Source organism: Anabrus simplex, chromosome 1, assembly GCF_040414725.1.
Source record: "Anabrus simplex isolate iqAnaSimp1 chromosome 1, ASM4041472v1, whole genome shotgun sequence".
In the NCBI taxonomy this organism is placed as follows: domain Eukaryota; kingdom Metazoa; phylum Arthropoda; class Insecta; order Orthoptera; family Tettigoniidae; genus Anabrus; species Anabrus simplex.
The window spans coordinates 1,091,322,012-1,091,348,825 of NC_090265.1; the positions used below are offsets into that span (position 1 = coordinate 1,091,322,012).

General features: G+C 38.9%; 1 protein-coding gene across 1 annotated transcript in view; it reads left to right on the plus strand.

Moving 5' to 3' along the window:
• The first annotated feature begins 19,977 nt into the window (after positions 1-19,977).
• The window catches only part of mRpS18C (mitochondrial ribosomal protein S18C), a 29,776-nt gene continuing 22,939 nt past the window's right edge, over positions 19,978-26,814 (plus strand). The window contains exons 1-2 of the mRNA XM_067150384.2: positions 19,978-20,427; positions 20,714-20,811. Of these exons, the coding sequence (XP_067006485.1) occupies positions 20,400-20,427; positions 20,714-20,811 (126 nt within the window). The 5' untranslated portion in view covers positions 19,978-20,399. The remainder of the gene's footprint in view (positions 20,428-20,713; positions 20,812-26,814) is intronic.

The window sequence follows — 26,814 nt, forward strand, 5'->3', positions numbered from 1 at the left end:
ACCAGAAAGTGATGTAAATGGCAGTGAGGAGGATGATCATGTCAGTGCAGTGAGTGAAATAAACTATGTGAGTACAGTTGCTGATATTGATCTTATTGATTCTGATAGTACACTTCAACCAATATACAGTGTGTATATGGCCAATTCCAGGCGTCGCGTGTTAACATTTGTACATTTCCTTTTAACATATACATGAAACTTACCATCTAAACAAATTGAGTTTGCATAATGTCTAGGTGATACTTAATAACCCCCACAAATGTCATTGTTACAAACCCGATGTATGCGATTTTACAAACTTTTAAACGTAGCGATCGGTGTTTACATGGGACGGATTTTAACTTCGCATACCTTTACGTTTTTTTCTAAATTCTGCGAATTGTGGCAACTTAACTTTTATTAGTGATGTTAATATATTTTTTACAAGGACATTTTGTGAAAAAAACTAAATGTGTAAGTTGCATAATGTCTGTCAAATACATTTAAAAGCTATTGTCGCGTTTACTTGACAGCGTCGCGGGATTACACGTGAATCTGCGCTATGGCATGAGGGGCTAATAAATCATTAACTCCGCATCAAATACGATCACTGAATGATAAAATGTATATTTAATTTTGCAGCAAATAATAATAAATAAGGGGAGTGATGGTGCAACGGTCAAACTGCATGCAACCATCAAGACGGAGTGGGTTCAAGTCCTGATTAATGCATCTGTGATTTTCGACGTGAAAGTCACGTCTGAGGGTTCAGATTTCACATAAAATGTGTGGTTCCATCGCTTATGATAGTGTGATTATCGAGTACGTAAAACTACAAGCTTTCTTTGTCATAATAATGATAATAATAATATATGAAACTATAGACAATGGTACGGACATGTGGCCTAACTAAAGTATTTTAATGAATTGTCACACATTTATATAACACTAATAACAGTGTATGTAAAATAAAGTGAAATATTTAAAAATACCTGGACATTCAACGCTTATCGGTATTTAGCCTACAGTTTGAATCAAAACTTGATCAGAAAAAAAAATAAAGTGAAAAAAATTTAAAAAAATAAAAAATTTACGTTCATTCTGGTTCTGGTATAGACTCATTAAAATACCATTTCCCACAAATAAAACTAGGTACCGGTAATTTTCATTCAATTTCACTTTCATTTAAAAAGCACTCGTCTTTTGTCGGTGGTTCACAAAACAGTTTAGCTTCATCATTGCATTTGCGAAAACTGGTTACAAAATAAACATCACTTTCAGTTATCGTACAAACAAAATACTTGGAATGTTTCTTTCCGCTGTATTTTCCAAGGACGAAGTCTCCCACTTCAAAGGTCGTACCACGGGGTGTATTTTTGTTGCCTGCTTCGATCTTGTAGTCTGGATGTAGAGAGTGTGTGGCAGTTGCTTCTGAATAATATTTTCTTGCCTGAACTATGTATTTTTTAAATTGCTCCGCATAGTGAATATCATGTGTTCCTCGTACTGCACAGACATCGGCGAAGCAGCTTTTCAGAAGGGGTTTACTCCTTTCAAAATCTTCAGAAGGAACAAATATAACATTTGTGTTTGTTGAATTTCTTTTCGCTACTTCCACGACATCGTGAACATTTATAAGGTGTTGTTTTGCACGTAGAGTAACAGTCAAATTACGTTTTAGTGTTCCACCAACACCGTCAACAGCATGTTTCCCGTGACCTGACGCAAAAAATTTCAAGTTACATTCATAGCAAAAGTTTCCTAAACGGTAGGTTTGCAAACATGAACCTTTGCTTGAACTGGCTCGTCGCCCCGTCTGAGAAGATAAACACACTTGTGATTTCTGGTCGATTTTCCTTGATGTATGTTAATACTCTGCTTAATAATGAGTGCGTGGCATATTTTTCATGCTCCATATGGTCAGACATAATCGCATTTCCTCCCGCAAACCACGCAACAGCAGTAAATATCGTAACTTGTCGGTGATGCCAAAAACAACGCTGAATTTCATCTTGTGAAAGAATAGTGAAATTCTCCACAAAATACACTTGCAAAACCAGTGAATTTTCAGTCCTATGTTTTTTCTGCACTTCGAACATTTTGCTTTGCACTCCTTTAATAAATGTGTGTTTCATAAACAAGGGACACGAATTTATCAGTTTATCAAAACACTCTTGAACTGTGCCAGATTCTTGAATTCGAGATACGTGATTTTCATCACCACTTTGCCACTGGTACCACTCAATTTCGTCTTGAGCATTCCTGTACACATGGCTCCATGCGATGGAGAACTATCGGCCGCCCGCTCGCGAGAACATCGTAAACACGCTACGTATTTTACTATCAGCTTCGTATGAATCCATTTGAAATTTTAAACAAATGATATAGCAGCTTGAAAGGGTGTACAGTATTGGCTTTGCATACCAAATTTTATTCAAATTGAGTCGCATACTTTTCGTCTACAGAAACTTTTATACCCTTTTCGCCGCGTGTTTACACGGCCTGCAGCAATAAATACGTTGCCTTATTATACCTTATATAAACTGTTAATAACCTGAATAAGTACTTTACTACAAAGAGAAAGAGCATTAGAATTAACATTTACCATACTTATTTTGATACCTTTTCATAATAATAAACAGTTAATCAATCAATACTGATCTGCATTTAGGGCAGTCGCCCAGGTGGCAGATTCCCTATCTCTTGTTTTCCTAGACTTTTCCTAAATGATTTTAAAGAAACTGGAAATTTATTGAACGTCTCCCTTGGTAAGTTATTCCAATCTGTAACTCCCTTCCTATAAATGAATATTTGCCCCAGTTTGTCCTCTTGAATTCCAACTTTATCTTCATATTGTGATCTTTCCTACTTTTATAAATGCCACTCAAACTTATTCGTCTACTAATATCATTCCACGCCATCTCTCCGCTGACAGCTCGGAACATATGACTTAGTCGAGCGGCTCTTCTTCCTCTCAGTTCTTCCCAACCCAAACTTGGCAACATTTTTGTAACACTACTCTTTTGTCGGAAATCACCCAGAGCAAATCGAACTGCTTTTCTTTGGATTTTTTCCAGTTCTTGAATCAGTTAATCCTGTGAGGGTCCCATACACTGGAACCATACTCTAGTTGGGGTCTTACCAGAGACTTATAAGCCCTCTCCTTTACATCCTTACTACAACCCCTGAACACCCTCATAACCATGTGCAGAGATCTGTACCCTTTATTTATAATCCCATTTATGTGATTACCCCAATGAAGATCTTACCTTATATTAACACCTCGATACTTACAATGATCCCCAAAAGGAACTTTCACCCCATCAATACAGTAATTAAAACAGAGGACTTCCTATTTGTGAAGCTCGCAACCTGACTTTTAACTCCGTTTATCAACATACCATTATCTGCTGTCCATCTCACAACATTATCGAGGTCACGTTGCAGTTGCTCAGAATCTTGCAACTTAATTTTTACTCTATAGTATCATCCGCAAAAAGCCTTACCTTCTATTCCACTCCTTTACTCATATCACTTATATATATAAGAAAACATAAAGGTCCAATAATACTGCCTTGAGGAATTCCCCTCTTAATCATTACAGGGTCAGATAAAGCATCACCTACTCTAATTCTCTGAGATCTATTTTCTAGAAATATAGCAACCCATTCAGTCACTCTTTTGTCTAGTCCAATTGCACTCATTTTTGCCAGTAGTCTCCCATGATCCACCCTATCAAATGCTTTAGACAGGTCAATCGCGATACAGTCGTGAATATGTTTGCAAAAGTTACCACGAATGAGGTGATCCACACATGTACATGTGAACTGATGGATGCACACCTTGCACAAATGACAGCTTAAAGGACAACCATCGCAAGCAGCTGTTTTACTGAAATTTACCCAGTATGGACCTCGAGACTCTGCCTTTGAGGACTGAACTCTCCATGAACCTTCTCCAACATTTTCAATAGCTTCATCCTTCACAAGGACACTCTTTTTGTGGCTTTCAGAGATCATCGCCATACGCATTGTGGGTTTCCCTTTCACCAGTCGTATGAATCTCTCATACATCATGTCTTTGGAGAACCGAAGCAAAATGGACACGCATTTATCAACTCTCCTATTGATCTTACCATCAAGGTAACAGTACTTCAACTTCTTGTGGAAAGCTTCCAAGTACATATTCGTATTTAAACCCAAGCCTTTCCTATAACAAAAGGCCCACATTTCATATGAATGGGCATACTTGGACGAAAAGTACTCATGAAAAGACTGAAGCTCGTCATCGTTGGAACATATCTCTAAAAATGCTTCAAGAAGCTGGTGGAAGATTTCCTCATCCAATTCTACTAGGATGACAATTAATGCCTGCCAAACTTGAACTTGCTTTTCATCATTTCCTATTTTCTTCAAGTTGTTCTTCCACGATCTTAGGATATGCCAAGAGCACAGGAGTTTGTGATTGGGGACAGACATGACTTGAGACCATGAATTGTAATAGGCTGGATAATCATCAGACATAAAAACCTGACACATCACACGATGTCCAACAGCATCTCTAACAGCAACCAAGAATCTCTTCATTGCAGACTGATCGGTTTTATTACTGATACAAAATGCAATGGGCACTCCAGCACCAAACTCATCCACTATCATTACTGTAGTTAACTGAAAGTCATAGGCATTTGTTCCATGGGTGCTATCCATCAGTACTTTGAAGTTTGTAAATTTCGAGAGCATCATCTTCTGGTATGGTGTCATAATCACAACCAAGAAGTCTTCAGTGTTCAGTTCACCAGTCTCATCCTCTTCCCCTTGTTTCTTATAACAAATGATAGGACAGTCAGAACCCAAAAGCTGTTGCTGGGTTACCCACATGTCCAGACTGACAAAGTCATTTGGATGCGCTCTATCACTGTCAAGATTATAATCTCTAATGATATTATAAATGTCCACCATATCAATAGCATGTATGCGCTCACTTGGAACACCACTCCTAATCTCTTTTAGAATCTGTTTCTTAGGAATTCCATTCCTAAGTTTCCCAGCAATCAACTCCTTATCAGACCGAGTTAAACGCAGATACTTCAGACAGTTTGTATGCCCTACGTGTGATTTATGGAATGTTACGAAAACACCATTACCACTTTCAGACACTATGAGTCGAGATGGACACAGTTTTCCTATTTTAACGCTATTTTCAGCATTAAAGAGTCTTTTACCTTTCCCATGAGTACGGCGCTCACCTGAACGATGGCATGCAAAATAATGCCTTAATGACTGCTGGCTACCTCTTGTGCCTGTCGCTTTGGAATAAGAAGACAAAGTTTCTTTTTCCATCTTCTCCTTCCATTGATAGAAATCTACAGAGGAAAGAAGATAGAATTTTCCAATCAGAATATTACTATAATACATTCAGGTGGTCAAAGGCATTCTATCTGAAGAATTCATTATTATCTCAATGAAATATGCACATAATTTGATAAATATCAGTGTACCTTGTGGAAATAATTACCTGCCATAGAACTGAAAGATAGTTCCTCAATATCCTCTTCAATGTCATGTTCTGACTTCAGGTGTTTACTGAAATCACTACCATACCTGACATGGGCATCACATATGGAGCAGATGGAGGATGGGATTTTCTGCTCTTCAATACCATGCACTTTGGTGACATGCTGTTTGAGCGAATAGGCTTTACAATATATTTTTCCACAGTATGAGCACAGATGTTTGGCCTTATTATCTGGGCTATTGTCTTCAGTGCTGGAATCTTCACTCGGAGATGTAAGAACTGAAAGAACATCAAAATATCCAGTTGCAATTTTTCACGACACAAATAAATACACTACTTAGATTTAAGTCTATAAGGAAAATTACAGAATTCTCAGGAGGAGACTGAAGGATGTTTGACTCTTACAATGGATCTGTCCCATTCAAAAAACAGCTTCGACTTAGAAGTCAGCACTGATTATGTCTGTTTAAACAACTCGAGGTGAAGTTCAGGTTTACCTCAGGAATGCAGGCTTCTCAATTCTCTGAACTGACTTGTGAGTAAAATATCAACAATGCCTGTCTGTTAGCCAGGTTGTTCTAAACATGAAAGAGTGATGGAAAGGAGCTAACAGTGCAAATCCCATTATGTGTTCCTTTAGATGTTCCTATCTTTCTTTATATGAAAAAAATATGATGCTCTTTAGATGGGCCCAACATCTAGGTCATCGGCCCCTAGTTACATGATATAGGATACATACATCTTCATTATATGGTGCACATAACAATCAAACACAAGAACAGCAAAACAAATAACAGAACCACACTGCAAGCACATAGTGTCTATTATCAGTACAACCACATGAAAGTTAGGAGACAAACCAGTGCAAAAACACACCAACTATGGAGGGAATGTCCTGAAGCACACGAACAGGAATAACCCTTTCAGACCGTGTTCGCCCAATCGTGCGGGTTCATATTTTATTTATGACTGAGCTTAGATGTTTTGTTGCCGCCACACTGGACTGCAGTGCTTGTGCGGGTCACGTAGCATGTACTTCAGTTTTTATTTAGCCCTTGACCACCAGGGGGCAGGAAGAAGAGTTAGAAAATACAGCTCATCGGCAAGATGGCAGGAATCAGTAATGCCTAAAGTAAATATTTATTTATTGCATTAATATTAATCTAGAAGCTTTACTGAGTATCAGGGTTATGTGAATGATGTTGATCCATGAATATCACTAATATTTGTCACAAATGGAAGATAATCATTGATGTTACTCGAATAGTCTCAAATCGGACGTCGATTAAGAAATACTGTCGTAACTAGCAAGAAATATGTATACGTATTTACTGGCTTTAAATAGGGATGCCATTACATTGCCTTCCGCTGCTTGCGCCGTCTTTTGTTTCTTCATGAGGTCCAGGGCTGGCACCGATGAATGGCAGTGTGGGTATTTTGTAGAAAGGAAAATAGCATGATGCCTGGACCAATAAATCGTTTAATGAATCGGTTAGTGCACATGAAGTGACAGCCCATCAAATTACATTGAACGAGGAAAAACAAAAAAACGACACCTAAGAACTTCAGTGAGCAAAGACATCACACACAACAGTGTTAGACAAACAAAACACTAACGGAAGAGCTGCGACGTAGCAGAAATAGTAGTTGTAAGGCAGTAAAGTATGTATTCTCTAAAATAAAATATTTCATATTATTTCTTAATCAACCATCGATTTGAGCCTATTTCAGTAAAAGCAATTACTATCTTCCATTTGTGACAAATATTACAGTGATGAATATTGAATTTTCACGACCGCATTGTAATCGAAACAGACTTTCAACGTAACACGACCTAATACGTTGAAAGTCTGTTTCGATTACAGTGATATTTCGTGGATCAACATCATTCACATAACCGAGTATCAGAATGTAATCAATAAAGAGTGTGAATTATTTAGCGAACGTAAATTGTGAACTTACAACATCGTTCATAATACCATGAGGTTTTGAATGTTGATACGCACAATTGTGCGGGCTATGTTTCCTTACAGGCAATGCATGTGGGAATGCTGGGTGCTGCCACCATAAGGACTGTGAAAGCAGAACTCGTACACTACATGAGAAATTTAATGTATAAGATTTTAATGGTTTAAAATGTTAACGTCAGGTTTCTTTCAGGTCTGAAAGGGGTAAGGAAGCAATGGTCTCTGGGCAAACCAGGAATATAAGGTCCAACAGAGGAGTGGATCTTAATAAAAGGATGATGATGCTCATTGTGTAAAGGGGCCTAACATCGAGGTCATTGGCCCCTAATGGTACGAAATGAAATAACAAAGTTCAAATTCATCCACTGACCAAAAATTTAAAAAATGTTATGAAGAATGAATGGATGGACATGGACCCAAGAAAAAACAAAACAAAACAAACAAGAAACAATCAAACAGAAAACAAGTGGGATTCGACTGAAAAAAAAAAAAAAAATCATAAATAACAGTATTACTGACCAAGGGATCACTTATAAAGCACAACCCTGAATCGAGGATGCTTGATGTCTAAAGTGGTAAAAAATCCAGGTCTAGGGCCCCTCAGAATGGTACATGCAAGCACAGAAATGGTGTCCCGACGTAAACAATCAACACTGCCCCACTCCAGTACAGAAAAGGAGGAGAGGGAGTGGAGGGGTAGTGTCGAAGGCCACTCCAGTACCGAAAAGGATGGGAGGGAGTGAACTGGTAGTGCTGAAGGCACAGTGTGTGTATTGCTATACATCCACCACTGTGCCCAGTTCGATCACAACAGTCTTGTAGCGGGCTGCCTATCTGCAGAAATGCGTTAAGCATGGAGGTGGGGGTATACCATGCTTTGTTTATACTGGGACACCATTTCTGTGCTCGTGTGTACATGTCGCGAGTAAAGCAGAACCATGGTATTTGTCATGTTGGTGTACTAATCAAAAGTAGCAAAGACTCACTGTGTTTCACACAATGGCACCAATCATAGCCAACGCAAACCGATGAGGTACACCTAGGTGTACTAACCACAGGGACTCGTACTATCCCGTGGTGTTCCTCACATAGTGGGTACTAATCACAGGCAACGCAGACCCATGGTGTCGCTCATATAGTGGTACAACTCGCAGGCAACGCCCAGACCCGCGGTGTTGCTCACATGGCTACGACTCACGGGTACTGGAAAACCCATACTGATTCACCCCCCTGTTGCTACTAAACGCGAACCTATTTCGCACCTAATATAGTGGTACAACTCGCAAGTAAAGGCAACTCAAGGGTTCCCCGCGTGATGGTAATAATCAAAAGTAGTTTCATGGTTCTAAGAAAACCATCCCTTGGTCACCCTTTTAGTCGCCTCTCACGACAGGCAGGGGATACCGTGAGTGTATTTTTCGTCTGCATCCCCCACCCACAGGGGGTTGAGAGAGAGAAAAAAGAAGAAAGAAAGGATCCGTCACTTCGAAAAATGAAGTAACGGACGAAGAAAGGCAAGGGCCAGAAAGGGCGTGAAAGTGAGACTCCCTAGGCCTCGAATGCTCTAATACCGTCGAGGTCGGAAAAGAACAAGAGCTGACCAAGGGAGGTCGGACAGGATAGACGAAAGTGAGGAGCCTGGCACAAGTAAGTGAAAGCAATACCAAGACTCAGCTAAGGGCCCCGTGGTCGCCAACCCACACTCCCAAGTTGAGAGGCCCTTGCGCCCCTTTTCGTCACCCCTTACGACAGACACGGGATACCACGGGTGTACTCTACACGTGCGTCCCCCACCCGCAGGGGGTTTAATAGAAGGAATAGAACACTGTAATTAAAAGTAAAAATGTAAATGGTAGGTGGATGTTGATGTTGCTGTGTGCTTTAACAATGAGGAATGGTGGATGAGAAATCACATTAGGTTATAAAAGTAAACGTTCTTCTGGAGCCTAGCGGGTGGGGTCCCTGGCTGTCACAGTGAACAGATCTCTTCTCTACAAGGTATTCCACATAAGATTTGTGACACTTCAAATCCATTATAATGTTATAAAACATACACTGAACATACTGAATTTTACAATTGTTTGATCAAACAGAACATGTTCTAATTCACTTTCAAGACTTTTGAATACCAAGATTTGTCAAGCACTGCAAGCGATGTGACAGGTAAACTTTTGAAGTATTGAAAATTCTTGTTAAGTCTTAAATTTGACCATGTACAACAGGCTTTAATTTTGTGTTACACTGTTTCCTTGTTGCACTCAAGATTGTCTGGGAAGAAGTTGATCCTTCCAAACATACAGTATAATAAAAGTAAGTTGAACACTTGAGCTTACTTTTATTGTTTGAAAAGGTCAACTACTACCATATGAGGAAAATGCACTAAAGCAAATCAAAGAGGAATTTGGAAATAGAATCACAATCCAAGGACAGGAAATCAAAACTGAGATTTGCTAATAATAATAATGTTATTTACTTTACGTCTTGCTAACTACTCTTTTACGGTTTTCGGACACGCCGAGGTGCCGGAATTTAGTCCCGCAGGAGTTCTTTTACGTGCCAGTAAATCTACCGACACGAGGCTGACATATTTGAGCACCTTCAAATACCATCAGACTGAGCCAGGATCGAACCTGCCAAGTTGGGGTCAGAAGGCCTGAGATTTGCTAACGATATTGTTATTTTATCTGAGTCTGTAGAAGATCTGGAGAAATTGTTGAATGGTATGGACACATTCTTTAAGGAGTGCAGTCGAATGAAGTCTGGCGATGCAGGAAAATTAAGATTAGGAAATAGTCTTAAAGTAGGTGAATACTGTTACTTGGGTAGTAGAAATAATGATGGCAGAAGTAAGGACATAAAATGCAGACTAGCACAAGCAAGGAGTGCCTTTCTTAAGAAATCTGCTTACTTCTAACACTGATATAGGAAACAGAAAGATGTTTTTGAAGACTTTCGTCTTGAGTGTGGCATTGTATGGAAATGAAACATGGATGAAAACCAGTTCAGAAAGAAAGAGAATAAAAGTTTTTGACATGAAGTGTTACAGAAGAATGCTGAAAGTGAGATGGATACATAGAATTATGAAGCTTATTACTTTGTGTCGCGCTGATACAGATAGGTCTTATGGCAAGATGACACAGGAAGGGGCTAGGAGTGGGAAGGAAGCGCCCATGGCCTTAAGTGAGGTACAGCCCCAGCATTAGCCTGGTATGAAAATGGGAAACCATGGAAAACCATCTTCAGGGCTGCTGACAGTGGGGTTCGAACCCACTATCTCCTGAATACTGGCTGCATTTAAGCTACTGCAGCTATCGAACTCTATGAATTACTAATGAAGAGGTACTGAATCAATTGGCAAGAGGAGAACAATTTGGCAAAATATGACCAGAACAAGAGATAGAATAATGGGACACATCTTAAAGACACCTAGGATTTATTTGGTTGGTTTTTGAGAGAAGTGTGGTGGTGGGGGGTAGGAATGGTAGGGGTAGACGAAGTATGAATATGACAATCATATTAGAGTAGGTGTAGTAGTTACGTAGAAATGAAAAGGTTAGCACAGTATAGGGTGGGATGGAGAGCTGTATCAAAACAGTCTATGAACAGATTTATATTTATATGCCACCCTCCCCCCACGTCTGCCCCTAGCAGTGCTAGGGATGGCTTACCCCACAGTGCTTTTCTCCAAACATTAAGCCATTTAGCACCAATTTATAAGTTTGAAATAATTAAACAGAATCTCTTATAAGTACCGAATTTAACGCCTGCATGCTTTTCACAGTCATTACCGTAATAATGTGGTATGGAAATTCAGAGAGTATCTCGGCAGATTAACTTTGTCTATAAGTTTTAAAATATTTTTGGCGCTATTTACTATGATCATGCTAATAACAGTATGGAAATGTGTATCAAGTAGGTCATAAGTATCTTAACAGATTAACACTAGGTATGAGATTAAAATGTTTAAAGTAGAATCTCTCCTTGGTGGTGATGGTGGTGATTATTGTTTTAAGAGGAAGTACAACTGGGCAACCATCCTCTATATAACACTAATCAGAGGGAAAAAATGGAAGGGATCCGACACTTCGAAAAATGAAGATATCGGCCGAAGGAAGACAAGGGCCATGAAGGGCGTGAAAATGAAAGACTCCCTAGCCTTCACAAAAGATTCACAATGAAGTATTTATTTATTTTCCACCTAGTCGATACAATGATTGCCTAAGGCAATTTTTATTGGTCAAAAGTGGTACATGTTTCGTATATTAACAACATCTTCAGCCACATAACAATGTTTAGATGAAAAATATAAAATAGACAAAGTAATGCTTTAGAGGAAGTGTCCTTGAAATTAACATAAGATTGACAAGATTAAAACAAACAAATAACTCAAGAGAAAATATATAAATTATTTCTACAATAGAAAGCAGTCGTCAAGGAAACACTTGTACAATATTCCATAGAGAAATTGTCCTAATAAATATTCTTTTCTTAATAATCCATGAAATGAAAAAAAAAAAAAAAATCAATTTATAAATTATACAATTTATAAGTAATTATCGAAATGAAGAAATCCTGATATCACAGTGCGGCTCTTATTATTAATGTAGATGAAAATATAACAAATTCCTAGTTGTCAAATCTTATTAAGCCTGCTTTCCTTTGGAACAGTAACTCCTGTCATTCTTTCACAGTTTTGCGCCGGGTGTAATATTGATGATGCGTTCTTCCTTGTTCTTGCACCTGAGGAGGAGGAGGAGGAGCGGGGGATCTAGGTGTGTCAAGAACTTCCTTGCTGTCACCTATAGCTTCAACTGAGGAGGAATAAGTTGTAGGGCTATCTGTAGGTGGAGAAATTCCAATTCTTTTTTCTTGATCCTTCTCAAGCATTTTCAAATATACTAGAATTTGATAATATAATGGATTCTTATATTCTACAGCCTCATTAAGGTTATCATTTTTCTTTACAAGTTGGTCTAGATGAATGTACAGGTCTTCATATGTGTTCATTAAGCTGCCCTTTTTTAACTTTTTTATGATGGTCAGGTCTTGTTCTATGTAAATTTATGACCTGTGGCAGTCATGTGTGATCCCATTGCTGAGAATCTTCTATGTTTTTCAGCATTCACATGTTCCAAATATCTAACTTTAAAATTGCGGCCAGATTGTCCTATGTATGTGTTCTTACATTCAAAGCATGTGAGTTTATATATACCGGAATCAAAAAATTTATCTTTTTCCGAGAGATTTATTGTATCGTGGTTGAAAATACTATGTTTCATGTTGTTATTGGTGGAAAATGCAATTTTGAAATTTTTTCTTTTAAATAAATTTGTTATTACATGAATGTTTGGATTATTATATGTGAACTTGATATATTTTTCAGTTTTACTAGGTTCGACTGCTAATTTAGATTGTTGCTTCTCCGAAAATTTATTAATTATTTTATCAATCATGTTATTGTTGAAACCATTCAAGAGGGCTTGTTGTCAGATTTGGATAAAGGAATACTAAACGCTCTGTTAATGTAACTATAATATGCTGATCTTTTCTGTGCCTCAGGGTGTAACGAGTTGTTCTTGATAGTGGTCAGTGTGAAAGTGGATTTTCTGTGTATTTTGAAAGAAAATCCTTTTTCTTCTCTTGTTGTGACTATGTCCAGAAAATTCAGTGATTTTTCAACTTCTTCTTCTAAAGTGAATTTTATATTGGAATCCAAATTATTCAATATATTTAAAACTTTATTGCTATCGGTGAGTCTGTTATCTATTATAGCGTAAACATCGTCCACATAACGTGTCCAAAAATCCAAACCCTCTATTTGATTAATAATTTTCGTGTGTTCCAAATAGTCTAATGATTGATAAAATAATTAATAAATTTTCGGAGAAGCAACAATCTAAATTAGCAGTCGAACCTAGTAAAACTGAAAAATATATCAAGTTCACATATAATAATCCAAACATTCATGTAATAACAAATTTATTTAAAAGAAAAAATTTCAAAATTGCATTTTCCACCAATAACAACATGAAACATAGTATTTTCAACCATGATACAATAAATCTCTCGGAAAAAGATAAATTTTTTGATTCCGGTATATATAAACTCACATGCTTTGAATGTAAGAACACATACATAGGACAATCTGGCCGCAATTTTAAAGTTAGATATTTGGAACATGTGAATGCTGAAAAACATAGAAGATTCTCAGCAATGGGATCACACATGACTGCCACAGGTCATAAATTTACAAACATAGAACAAGACCTGACCATCATAAAAAAGTTAAAAAAGGGCAGCTTAATGAACACATATGAAGACCTGTACATTCATCTAGACCAACTTGTAAAGAAAAATGATAACCTTAATGAGGCTGTAGAATATAAGAATCCATTATATTATCAAATTCTAGTATATTTGAAAATGCTTGAGAAGGATCAAGAAAAAAGAATTGGAATTTCTCCACCTACAGATAGCCCTACAACTTATTCCTCCTCAGTTGAAGCTATAGGTGACAGCAAGGAAGTTCTTGACACACCTATATCCCCCGCTCCTCCTCCTCAGGTGCAAGAACAAGGAAGAACGCATCATCAATATTACACCCGGCGCAAAACTGTGAAAGAATGACAGGAGTTACTGTTCCAAAGGAAAGCAGGCTTAATAAGATTTGACAACTAGGAATTTGTTATATTTTCATCTACATTAATAATAAGAGCCGCACTGTGATATCAGGATTTCTTCATTTCGATAATTACTTATAAATTGTATAATTTATAAATTGATCTTTTTTTTTTTTTTTTTTTCATGGATTATTAAGAAAAGAATATTTATTAGGACAATTTCTCTATGGAATATTGTACAAGTGTTTCCTTGACGACTGCTTTCTATTGTAGAAATAATTTATATATTTTCTCTTGAGTTATTTGTTTGTTTTAATCTTGTCAATCTTATGTTAATTTCAAGGACACTTCCTCTAAAGCATTACTTTGTCTATTTTATATTTTTCATCTAAACATTGTTATGTGGCTGAAGATGTTGTTAATATACGAAACATGTACCACTTTTGACCAATAAAAATTGCCTTAGGCAATCATTGTATCGACTAGGTGGAAAATAAATAAATACTTCATTGTGAATCTATTGAAGTGCGATACGGACCATGAAGCTGATTTTATGTAATGACTCCCTAGCCTTCGCAAACCTAATAGCATCGGGGTCGGAAAAGAACAAGAGTTGACCAAGAGAGGTCGGATAGAATAGATGAAAGTAGGAGCCTGGCACAAGTAAGTGGAAGCAATGCCAGTACTCAGCTGAGGGCCCCATGGTCGCCAACCCACGCTCCAAAGTTCAGAGCCCCTGGGGCCCCTTTTAGTCGCCTCTTACGACAGGCAGGGGATACCGTGGGTGTTATTCTACCGCCCCCACCCACAGGGGGAGAATCTCTCCTTGGCCTAGCCTGTATTCACGCACATTCCTACTTCGAACACCAGACCTTTATTCTATTGTAGAATCCTTGAGCTGACATACGGCCTGTCATTTCTTCATCAGATTCCTGATGCCAATATCTCTGATGGTTTGTTTTAGAGCCTTAAAAACAAGGTTTTCAATGCCCCATTGGAAGTTATCGAGCTTTGTCCTGTCCTTTTACTGTATGCCCGATTCATTATTTTGCCTATGTTAACATGCCAAAGGGCCTAAATGTAGGGAATGGGTTCTTGTAGACAAGGTTATCCGCAGGGTCCTAAAAGGTAAGTAAACAAAATTGGATTCAGATTGACGGAACTGTATGGATTTTAATATGGAGCGGACGGACAGACATTCTGCTTTATATACAGTATATATAAGTATACATATTGCTACGGCTAATATACTTATCACAAGATTATTTACGCAGACAATATAATTCTCACCTCTAGATCCAGCGCGGAACTACAACAGACATTTAACGTGCTGGTGAAGTGGACAGAAGAAACCCTATCTGTTGTTTCCCTAACTTTCTTAAATGATTGCAAAGAAATCTCCCTTGGTAAGTTATTCCAATCCCTAACTCCCCTTACTACAAACAGATATTTGCCCCAATTTGTCCTCTTGAATTCCAACTTTATCTTCATATTGTGATCTTTCCTACTTTAAAAGACACCACTCAAACTTATTCGTCCTCCCACACCATCTCTCAACTGACAGCTCGGAACATACCACTTAAAATACGAGACTCAGAGCCAACAGAAGGGCGGCTATCAACGCAACAGTACCGGTAGATAGCAAATGATAGCTTTCAACAAACATTAAACATTTTCCAGTATCTACTGACTTTTCCTGACAAGGTCTCAGACAATAATAATGCATACCGGTGCTAAGGGCCCTTTCTGCAATAATTAAACTGATGGTTCAGTTTCACCTTATGTTCATGATTCCATCAGCGGCCTTGAACATGTTGTATTTATGACATTCATTTTTTCTGCTTGTGTTTCACGCCCTCATCTCGTTGGCATTATGTCATTGTCACTTTGGTATTCCACTAACAATTTTAAATGAACCATTTTAATTATAATTTTAAAAGGAATAAGTTTTAGTCTCTGACAAAATAGTTTATGGTTTAATCATTGACAGTTTCCATTAACATGTTTGTATAATGTATCATTTTTCACATTTTTATGTTCTGAATTTTAGTAACTGGTTAAACTTTTAGCTTCCATATTAATATAAGGTATACTCTTGAAGATCGTTTTAGGCTGAAGATGCCCTAAATTGAGGGCAAAACATGTCCCATTCAACTGATAGTCTGTTTATGTAACCACTAAGTGGAAAGTACTGAATAGGTGGATTAAAGAATACCTTTATTATTCTTGAACTGTAATTTTCAATACGGACCAAAAATGAGATTTGTAACGCTCCTGTTTTGTCGGAAATTGCCCAGAACAAATCGAGCTGCTTTTCTTTGGATTTTTTTCCAGTTCTTGAATCAAGTAATCCTGGTGAGGGTCCCATACACTGGAACCATACTCTAGTTGGGGTCTTACCAGAGACTTATATGCCCTCTCCTTTACATCCTTACTACAACCCCTAAACACCCTCATAACCATGTGCAGACATCTGTACCCTTTATTTACAATCATATTTATGTGATTACCCCAATGAAGATCTTTCCTTATATTAATACCTAGGTATTTACAATGATCCCCAAAGGGAACTTTCACCCCATAAACGCAGTAATTAAAACAGAGGACTTTTCCTATTTGTGAAACTCACAACCTGACTTTTAAGCCTGTTTATCATCATACAATTGCCTACTGTCCATCTCACAACATTATCAAGGTCATTTTGCAGTTGCTCACAATCTTGACTTATTTATTACTCTGTACAGAATATCATCATCCGCAAAAAGCCTTATCTCTGATTCCACTCGTTTACTCTTATCATTTATATATATAAGAAAACGTAAAGGTCCAATAATAGTGCCTTGAGGAATTCCCCTCTTAATTATTACAGGATCAGATTAAGCTTCGCCTACGCTAATTCTCTGCAGAAGTACCGGTACGTAGAGAAATAGACACAGAAAATGAGAAAATCGACGCTTACGCAGACAACAGGGTCATTGTAACAAAAAACTTGTAAAACATTCGAACAGCCTTCAACAAACTTACAACATGGGCAGAAAAGAATGAGCTCACTATAAATAGTAGCAAAACTGTAAAAATGACATTCAGAAGAGGAGGCAAACTATCGGCAAATGACATCATGTACATGAATATTCCGATGAAAAACATACCATATTTCAAATACTTAGGAATTACACTACAGACGAGTGGAGATGTCTGTGACCTTCACATAAAAGAACGAACCATCGCAGCAAAGGTGGCAATTAATAGCATAAAGAATCTAAGACAACTATCCCTTCCCACATCTATCACACTGTTTCGCTTAAAAATTGCTCCCATCATAACATATGGATTGGAAACCATCTGGACACACCTAAAGAAGAAAAATTTCGAAGACATAGAAAAAGTCAAAGCCAATTTCCTCAAAAGAGCACCATGTCTGTCAAAGTACACATTATCCTGACTTACATATGTACTGGCAAGAGAGCAATTTTTTATCGAAGACCTCCGCCTCAACCTGCTTCTACCAGCTACCAAACCCTACTTAGATGTACTGCAGGAACTCAATAAGAACAGACAAGAGATATGGCCAGCGTTTTATTCAACGGATGCGACGATATACAGGGAATGGACACAAGCCAAATATGACCTACGTCATGTATTGACAGGATATGCCTAACAGATAAATTCCTTGACCCGGACGATAACTGCAAGTGTAAATTATGCGGAGCCTACTGTCACCGATATCATCTGATACTGTGTAAATATCATTATTATAACAAATCATACGGCCCTAACAACTTTAAGAGTAAATTAATTACAGCATAGGTCTAATTTAGCGATTCCCAAACTTTTGCATTTGTTGGCCCCCTTTATAAGATCTGCAAATTCCATTCCCACCAAATACCATTATTACACTTATTTTGTCAGAGAGGATTTCAGAAGTACCATATCATAGTTCCCAAACTTGGGGGGGGGGTTTACAAGAGGGAACAGGCAACTTTCTTGGAAGAAAAAAGAAACATGGGATGTGATAAATAGAAAAATGAATATGCATATGGCATTAAAACTTGAGTGACATTCCAATCGACCTGTCACAAAGTACCCCAGTTTACGTTATACGGAATAATGCAAACCAGAATTAGTTTATGTAAAACGCATTTTTATGGAACATAACACACAGTAATAATACGAAGTGTTAACTAAATGAACATCCTTGAAGAGAATGTTACATTTTAAGTGATAAATTTCAAAGTGACCTATTTTTAAAACGTATTCTTTCTGTTCATTTTCATAATATAATATGGTGTATGGAATTTCTGAGCAGTGTTCTTCCTAAATGAAGGGCATAATATAAGTTCACTTTTCTCGTGAAAAAGTTGTGTTATACACCATGCGAGTTGTATAAAAACTCAGGACATATACAACTCACGTGACGTTCTCTTTCATGTACCGAGAGCCTTTTTGACAAAGAGAATGCTTTCTGATCTGTTTTCCTCGGGCCAAGAACAAGGTCTTGTCCGACACATTGCAACACTTATTATACAGGAGTTACACAGTTGCACCACATGGCTGCTTCCAACACACAGCTGAGCACGAAAGACTTCACGTGCCTCGTTAGCAAAAAAAAAAAAACAAAGCCTGTGACTCACATGGCGTTGAAAATGGTAAGCAACTACAATGCTCCTGGGAAGTATAATAATTTAATGGTGGTGCTTACTTAACTAAAGGTGGTGATTATTGTTTTAAGAGGAAGTACAAATAGGCAACCATCCTCTATAAAACACTATTCAGAGGGAAAATATGGAAGGGGGTCTGACACTTCGAAAAATGAAGGTATCGGCCAAAGAAAGACAAGGGCCACGAAGGGCATGAAAATGAAAGACTCCCTAGCCCTTGCAAACCTAATAGCGTCGGTGTCGGAAAAAACAAGAGTTGACCAAGGGAGGTCGGATAGGATAGTTGAAAGTGAGGAGCCTGGCACAAGTAAGTGGAAGCAATGTCAGGACTCAGCTGAGGGCCCCGTGGTCGCTAACCCACGCTCCAATGTTCAGAGCCCCTGGGGCCCCTTTTAGTCGCCTCTTACGACAGGCAGGGGATACCGTGGGTGTTATTCTACCGCCCCCACCCACAGGGGGATTACTTAACTAAAGGGACTCTTTCAAGAGCACTCAATAAAAAACACCATAAAAGCCAGTCTCTTACGGACTATTTTTGAAAGAATAATAAATTTAAAACAGTACATGAATTAACTTTTGTAATAAAACACAGTAAATTTTCAAGTTTAGTTTGTAAACGAATGTTACATACCGGAATGTTGCAGACGTATAATACATGATGAGCCAACGATTTCTTAGTAACATACGAAACCGTACAATGTGAACATTCGAACTTCTTTTCACGAGCTTCTGGTTCAATACCGTGAACAACCTTCAAGTGGCGATCAAGAGAAGATTTAGCAGAGAGCTCGTTACCACAAACTTCACACAAATACAACGTTGGAGTATTTTCTCCAGTCGAAGGGTGAATACCATGAATATTTCGGACATGTGTCAAGAGATTTCTCTTTGCCGAAAATTTTTTACCACAATACTTTCGCATTCATAATCAACGTTTTCGGTAGCCATTGTTCGTACCATACAAAATTCCTCTCAATTAATATTCCGCCGTAACTCCGAACATGCAACACAAATAATTACGAATTAGCTACACCAAGCCACGCTAAACTAACAATGTAGCACGCGGTCAGTCAATGCGTAAAATGAACATGTGGTAGGCTCTCCACTCGACTCGTTCCCGCCTTCAACAACTCCTCCCCTTCCGCCCCTCCACCAACAACCGAACTTTGCCGAACCGTGAAGCCGGCCAAGGGCTGGTCTGCATTGATTCAAACGTGGATCGTACGCTTCTGGTTCCATTGGGGCGATTCATCATATCTGTGGAGTACTCAATGAGAGTGATATTCTATTCTATCCTCTTTGAGTGATATAGTGGAATATAGTCGAGTGTGTCTCTTTCACAGAAGCGGTTTTTCATGGATTGATGTGTTCTGTTGTATCAGTGTTATTCCGCAAGTAAGGGATTATAGCCTGGGCGAAATATCTTCGATAAAAGCCCAAAAAGCATCAACAACAACAACAACAACAACAACAACAAAAAGAAGACGTACAGGAAGAAGAAGTAAATACAGTACAGTATACGCTACCAAATACCGTAGGCAACGCAAATACATTAGAGACCGGTAGAGACTCTATTTGATGCTACACACTACATTTGGGTGTAGACAGGTGCTTTAGCTGAGGATTGCTGTGGTTCTGTTTTGTCATCGCAGCCGATAATGACAGTTATATTGCAGAGATTGAGAGGTATGAAAAGAATGATTATGCTTTTAGTAATAATTTCATTGCATATCAACTTATGATGCAGTTAAAATCAATGTTATCAGTTTGTTTACGTACCGTATCGTTACAATAAGGGACATAGTCTGGGAATAATTAACTTTGTATTATAGGGATGTTTATCCATCCCTGAAGTATTGTTTGGTTAGGTATTTATAACCTTATTAAGGTAATATGTTGTAGGATTAATTATGAGATTTGCTTTGGAGTAGGGTGCTGCATGTAATTTAATCTGTTACTTTTTTTTAATCAGGTAGTTGGAGTATTTATTCACATACTATGGGAAAAATTGCTACGGCGACTTTCAGCTCAAAAGCTTCGGAAGTTTCTCTTGAAGATGCTGGTGACAAGGTAAAGTAACTACTTTACCCCTATCCATAAGCCATTATTGTACTATGTACACAGATAACGTTTTAGCAGTTTAATTTTTGATAGAATTTGTGATACAAAATGTGAAAGTCCCGGCTATGACTTTAGCAAGCAAATTGGCTGCATTCTTTGTGTCATGTAGTTACGCACTTGCATTGTAGTAGATGAAGGCTTCGAATGCAGCAATTGGCTGCCTTTAAGGTGGTTCTTCATTTTCATAGCAAACAATTGCTGAAACTGAAAAGGCCACAAATGTGTCCTCCTCACCCTCTGTGGGTGGGGGCACTGATGAAGAATATACCCACGTTATCCCCTGCCTGTCGTAGATGGCGACTAAGAGGGTCATGTGGCAATCGGTTCCCTCTTGAGCGTCAGTTGTTGATTGATCAAAATTTATGTGCGTGCTGCTTGAGGAAGGGCCTCTTATGTGTGCAGTTATGCTCAAAAGCCCAGATGCTATCAACAACCTGTCGGGTGGGAGCGCCATGTACCCTGCGGTAGGGTCCACCTGTCATCACAAGTTCCCGCACAGCTGAATGCCAGAGCATATTATTGTCATTTTATTTTTATTTATTTTATTATTGTTATCAGCATTGTATACAGTATGGGGCACATGCCTATATAGATGATTTAAAGAAGTTAGCTCTGTTGCTCATTGCCTGAGGCATCGTTCAGTACCTGACCCTGGGCAATACCTGCTGTGACACCAGGTGGATAGTGCCTTGGCTGCTTGGTTCAGCTATGGAGGCCCCTGGTCAGAGTGGATGGCATTGGGGGAGGATGTTTTTGGACATGGCCAATAAACATCGAAAGCCTGACCACAAAGAAGTTGGTGCCAGTTAAAAATCTAAGCCGGCACAACTGGGGTTCCTCCCCCTGAGAGGTTGGCGTTAGTCCCAACTGACGAGCCTAACTTGGCACACGAGGGCGAGGCGCAGGCAACCAAGAATGAGTTGGCTGGAAAATTTATAATGTCCAATAACGGACCATTATATTGGTATTATAAATTTACTCATTCGGGACAAATATTTTAGGTTCCCTATGGGAATCAACATCTACATCATTTGATGGCCAGGGAGGCATCTATTTTTGGAAATGAGACATGGCTCTCATGGTGCATTGGCACTGCTGGTGGCTTCAAATAGCCTATGCAGTGGCCTCCACGGTATGCACTAGCCTTGCGTCTTGGGTGGTGTGCTAAGTCCCAACTGACGAGCCTAACTTGGCACACGAGGGCGAGGCGCAGGCAACCAAGAATGAGTTGGCTGGAAAATTTATAATGTCCAATAACGGACCATTATATTGGTATTATAAATTTACTCATTCGGGACAAATATTTTAGGTTCCCTATGGGAATCAACATCTACATCAGCCGCACCCAAGCCGACAGAGGCAGCATCGTCGATTAGGGCTGGGAATTCACCTCCCAGCCTGTCTACACATTAAGAGAAGGTGGGAAAGGTGAAGGCATGCCCTCCGTCCCGAGGGTATGTCTCCATGCCAGCAGGTCCCCTGCAAACCCTGCCTGTTCCCCTTGTAGGAGGATTTCCCACCATTGAAAAACATCGAAGACTTTCTCGGCATCCTTAACCTTTTCCATTGATAGGGTGATGCAGGTTCAGGGTTCTTTTCCATCCTGAGATGGAGATGTTAGTGTTCAAGTTAGTGCGTCTTGTTGCTTACAACGTAACATATATATTATTTTAAATCCGCATGATGGTTCTGTTACACTGGAATTGTAATGTTTGCTATGCATCTTACTATGTCAGTTAGTTCATGGTGAGTATAGTCTGTATTCAAGAAACTGATCTCAGACCAGGTCGTCATATGGTCTTTAGAAATTTTCGACTATATTCGACAAAACAGGATTATGCTAACCGGGCTTCTGGTGGTGTTGGTATGTTAACTCGTTCTGACACCTACATCGAATCGGTTCACCTAAGAACTCACTTGGAGATAGTAGCAGTACGTCTTTCATTGCCTTTCATAACTACAGATTGTAGGCCTAATGTTTCTCACCAGGCCAGCCTCTTGATATCAATTATGTACTGGACATTAAAAATCAGCTCCCACCTTCTTTCCGCTTATTGGATGATTTTAATGCCCAGCACCCGTTATGGGGCTCTGAAATATGCTGCCCCAGAGGAAGAGAGTTGAAGTAGATTGGAAAGCTAGACTTACACATTTAGAATGCAGGGGAACTAACATACTTCTGTGTAGCGCACGATACCTTCTCTCGCATTGATTTTAGTCTGTGCAGGTACTCTGGTAGGGTTTACATGATGATTTCTGTGACCGACTATTTTCCCATTGTTTTTACTTTGTTGAAACAGAAATCCATCAAGACTCCTCCCTAATGGATTCTAAAATGTACTGATTGGTGAAAGTTCACATCACTATTCTCCGGACCACCTTTTGAACAGACTAAAGCTGAAGTAACGTCATTGCCTCGTTACACACACTGTTGTTGCCAAATGAACCAGTGCGCGATTCAAAGTTGTACTCCAGCACTATAATACAGCACAGCTCACGGATTCTACCTCGAGTTCACTTAAAATAATTAATATATGCGTGTTAGAATCCCATACATTCTTTTAACAGCTTACATCTTTAAACAGTTAACTTACTGGATTAAATTTTTAGTGTACTAACTACAATTTCACGCTTAAAGCATTGCAAACAAATTCTATTGACATTCACAGTAAGCATTATATTCATTAATGTAATATTATCATTATTATTATTATTATCATCAATATATATGAGTCGTCTATTTGCAAAACCGGCCATTTCCTAATGGTTAAATTTTTCAGGAGACCGTATAAAATCTAAATAAAGAGATTTAGAATTACTTTTTTTTTATCACTTATAAATAGCATTGTAATGAATGTTACAGAATGCCAGTGTTTTATTCCTATAATTATTGGAAATATTTAAAGTTCAAATTTGGAGATGGCCAAGTTTGCACCAAAGTAAGGAAACTGAAGGAATGAAAGTGTACAAAAAATGCTTTATTTAAAAGTTAAAGTGGTTCATGTTTCTGGGTTACTGTAGTCACGTCCTAGTTCGTGAACCATGAGCAACGTCTCAGTGGCCTAGTAAGTGGTCCTGAGAGTCGGGATACCAGTTGCTATGGAATGGGAGTGGAATCTCGGACATATTCTGAGACATGGCCCTCCTTGTGCTCAGGCGGCTAGGACTATACAATTCACCGGTGGTCCATAACCTGTTAGAGGAGAGATCCTCACTTGGACTATGTGCAAGTAGGGTAGCATCCTGCTTCATGAATTAACCAAGCTCAGAACATTTTAAGCAAGCCTCGGACCTATGGGAGTAATGGAGTCCCACTCCCATTTGACAGGCGAGGGACTCCTTGGAAACTACTTGGCGAACGAAATGGAATTCGATGGGGAGCTATCAACATTAATAGGGCTTATGGAAGAAAGAAGGTAGAACTGGCTGAGTCAGCAAAGAGGATGCATCTGGATGTGCTAGGAGTAAGTGATATTCGGGTAAGGGGAGATAATGAGGAAGAGATAGGAGATTATAAAGTGTACTTGAATGTGTGTTAGAAAGGGAAGGGCAGGGTAGGACTCTTTAGCAGGAATACCATTGCACGCAAATGAGCAAATGATGTGGGTAGATTTGTCAGTTGGAGGAATTAGGACTAGATTTGTCTCCATGTATTCACCATGTGAGGGTGCAGATGAGGATGAAGTTGACAAGTTTTATGAAGCATTGAGTAACATCGTGGTCAGGATCAACAACAAGGATAGAATAGTGCTAATGGGCGATTTCAATGCGAGAGTTGGGAATAGAACTGAAGGATACGAAAGGGTGATTGGTAAATGTGGGGAAGATATGGAAGCTAATGGGAATGGGAAGCATTTGCTGGACTTCTGTGCTAGTATGGGTTTAGCTGTTACGAATACATTCTTCAAGCATAAGGCTATTCGTCGCTACACATGGGAGGCTAGGGGTACCAGATCCATAATAGACTATATCTTGACAGACTTTGAATTCAGGAAATCTGTTAGGAATGTACAAGTTTTTCGTAGATTTTTCGATGATACAGACTACTAACTGATCTGTAGTGAACTAAGTATCTCTAGGCCTAGAGTAGAGAAAGTGAAATCTGTCTCCAAACGAATAAGGGTAGAAAATCTCCAGGACGAGGAAATCAGACAGAAGTACATGGATATGATTAGTGAGAAGTTTCAAACAGTAGACCGTAAGCAGGTTCAGGATATAGAAAGTGAATGGGTGGCATACAGGGATGCTGTAGTAGAAACAGCAAGGGAATGCCTAGGAACAACTGTGTGTAAAGATGGGAAAAGGCGAACATCTTGGTGGAATGATGAAGTGAGAGAAGCCTATAAACGTAAAAAGAAGGCTTATCAGAAATGGCTCTAAACAAAGGCCGAGGCAGACAGGGCTTTGTACGTAGATGAAAGAAACAAAGCGAAACAAATAGTTGTTGAATCCAAAAAGAAGTCGTGGGAAGATTTTAGTAATAACCTGGAAAGGCTAGATCAAGCAGCAGGGAAACCTTTCTGGACAGTAATAAAGAATCTTAGGAAGGGAGGGAAAAAGGAAATGAACAGTGTTTTGAGTAATTCAGGTGAACTCATAATAGATCCCAGGTAATCACTGGAGAGGTGGAGGGAATATTTTGAACTTCTTCTCAATGTAAAAGGAAATCATCCTGGTGGTGTTGCAAACAGCCAAGCTCATGGGGAGGAGGAAAATGATGTTGGTGAAATTACGCTTGACAAAGTGGAAAGGACGGTAAATAAACTCCATTGTCATAAGGCAGCAGGAATAGATGAAATTAGACCTGAAATGGTGAAGTATAGTGGGAAGGCAGGGGTGAAATGACTTCATAGAGTAGTAAAATTAGCATGGAGTGTTGGCAAGGTACCTTCAGATTAGACAAAAGCAGTAATTGCACCTATCTATAAGCAAGGGAACAGGAAGGATTACAACAACTATCGAGGTATCTCATTGATTAGTATACCAGGCAAAATATTCGCTGGCATGTTGGAAGGGAGGGTGCGATCAGTCGTTGAGAGGAAGTTGGATGAAAACCAGTGTGGTTTCAGACCACAGAGAGGCTGTCAGTATCAGATTTTCAGTATGCACCAGGTAATTGAAAAATGGTACGAAATGTATAGGTAGTTGTGTTTATGTTTCGTAGATCTAGAGAAAGCATATGACAGGGTACCGAGGGAAAAGATGTTCACTATACTGGGGGATATGGAATTAAAGGTAGATTATTAAAATCAATCAAAGGCATTTATGTTGACAATTGGGCTTCAGTGAGAATTGATGGTAGAATGATTTCTTGGTTCAGGGTACTTAAAGGGGTTAGACAAGACGTTTAGTAAATTCACAGAGGCTTCCAGACTGAACGCTGAAAGGCATAACAGTCTATAATGATGATGTATGTATGCAGGGGGGTCTCTTCCCGCATTGCGCTCCCTTTTTTCTCTCCCTGGCCGCCTTTTGCGTGACGTCATGTGATATGAGACAGCGCTCGTCCTTCCTGCTGACACGTATTACCACTACAGTCTAAAATGGTCATAACTTCTGAACCATTCATGCAAATAATGTCCTGACATGGTTATTCTAATCCTTATAAACAAACAATTTATTTTGATGAGGAACTCGAGGATAATATCGAAATAATTATTTAATTTTAAAGATTTATATTTTTTACCGCGGACTGTTGCATAAAATCGCTTCTTAGAGGGCAGCCAGTTGGAAATAGGTATGTGCCATCCCAGACTTTTTTGTAGAGGTTTCTATGCTCTACATTTCGTACGCTTACACTTGGGGTCTATCGTTGATGGTTCACGCAGCGTAAGCCAAGAAAGCAAGTGACCGCCCGCACAACATTTTTATCTCTTTCTACGTATTTACTGTTGCTCACGTCCGCAGGTATTACCTACCATTACCCTGCACGTGTCCCCCGGGTGGTGCTAA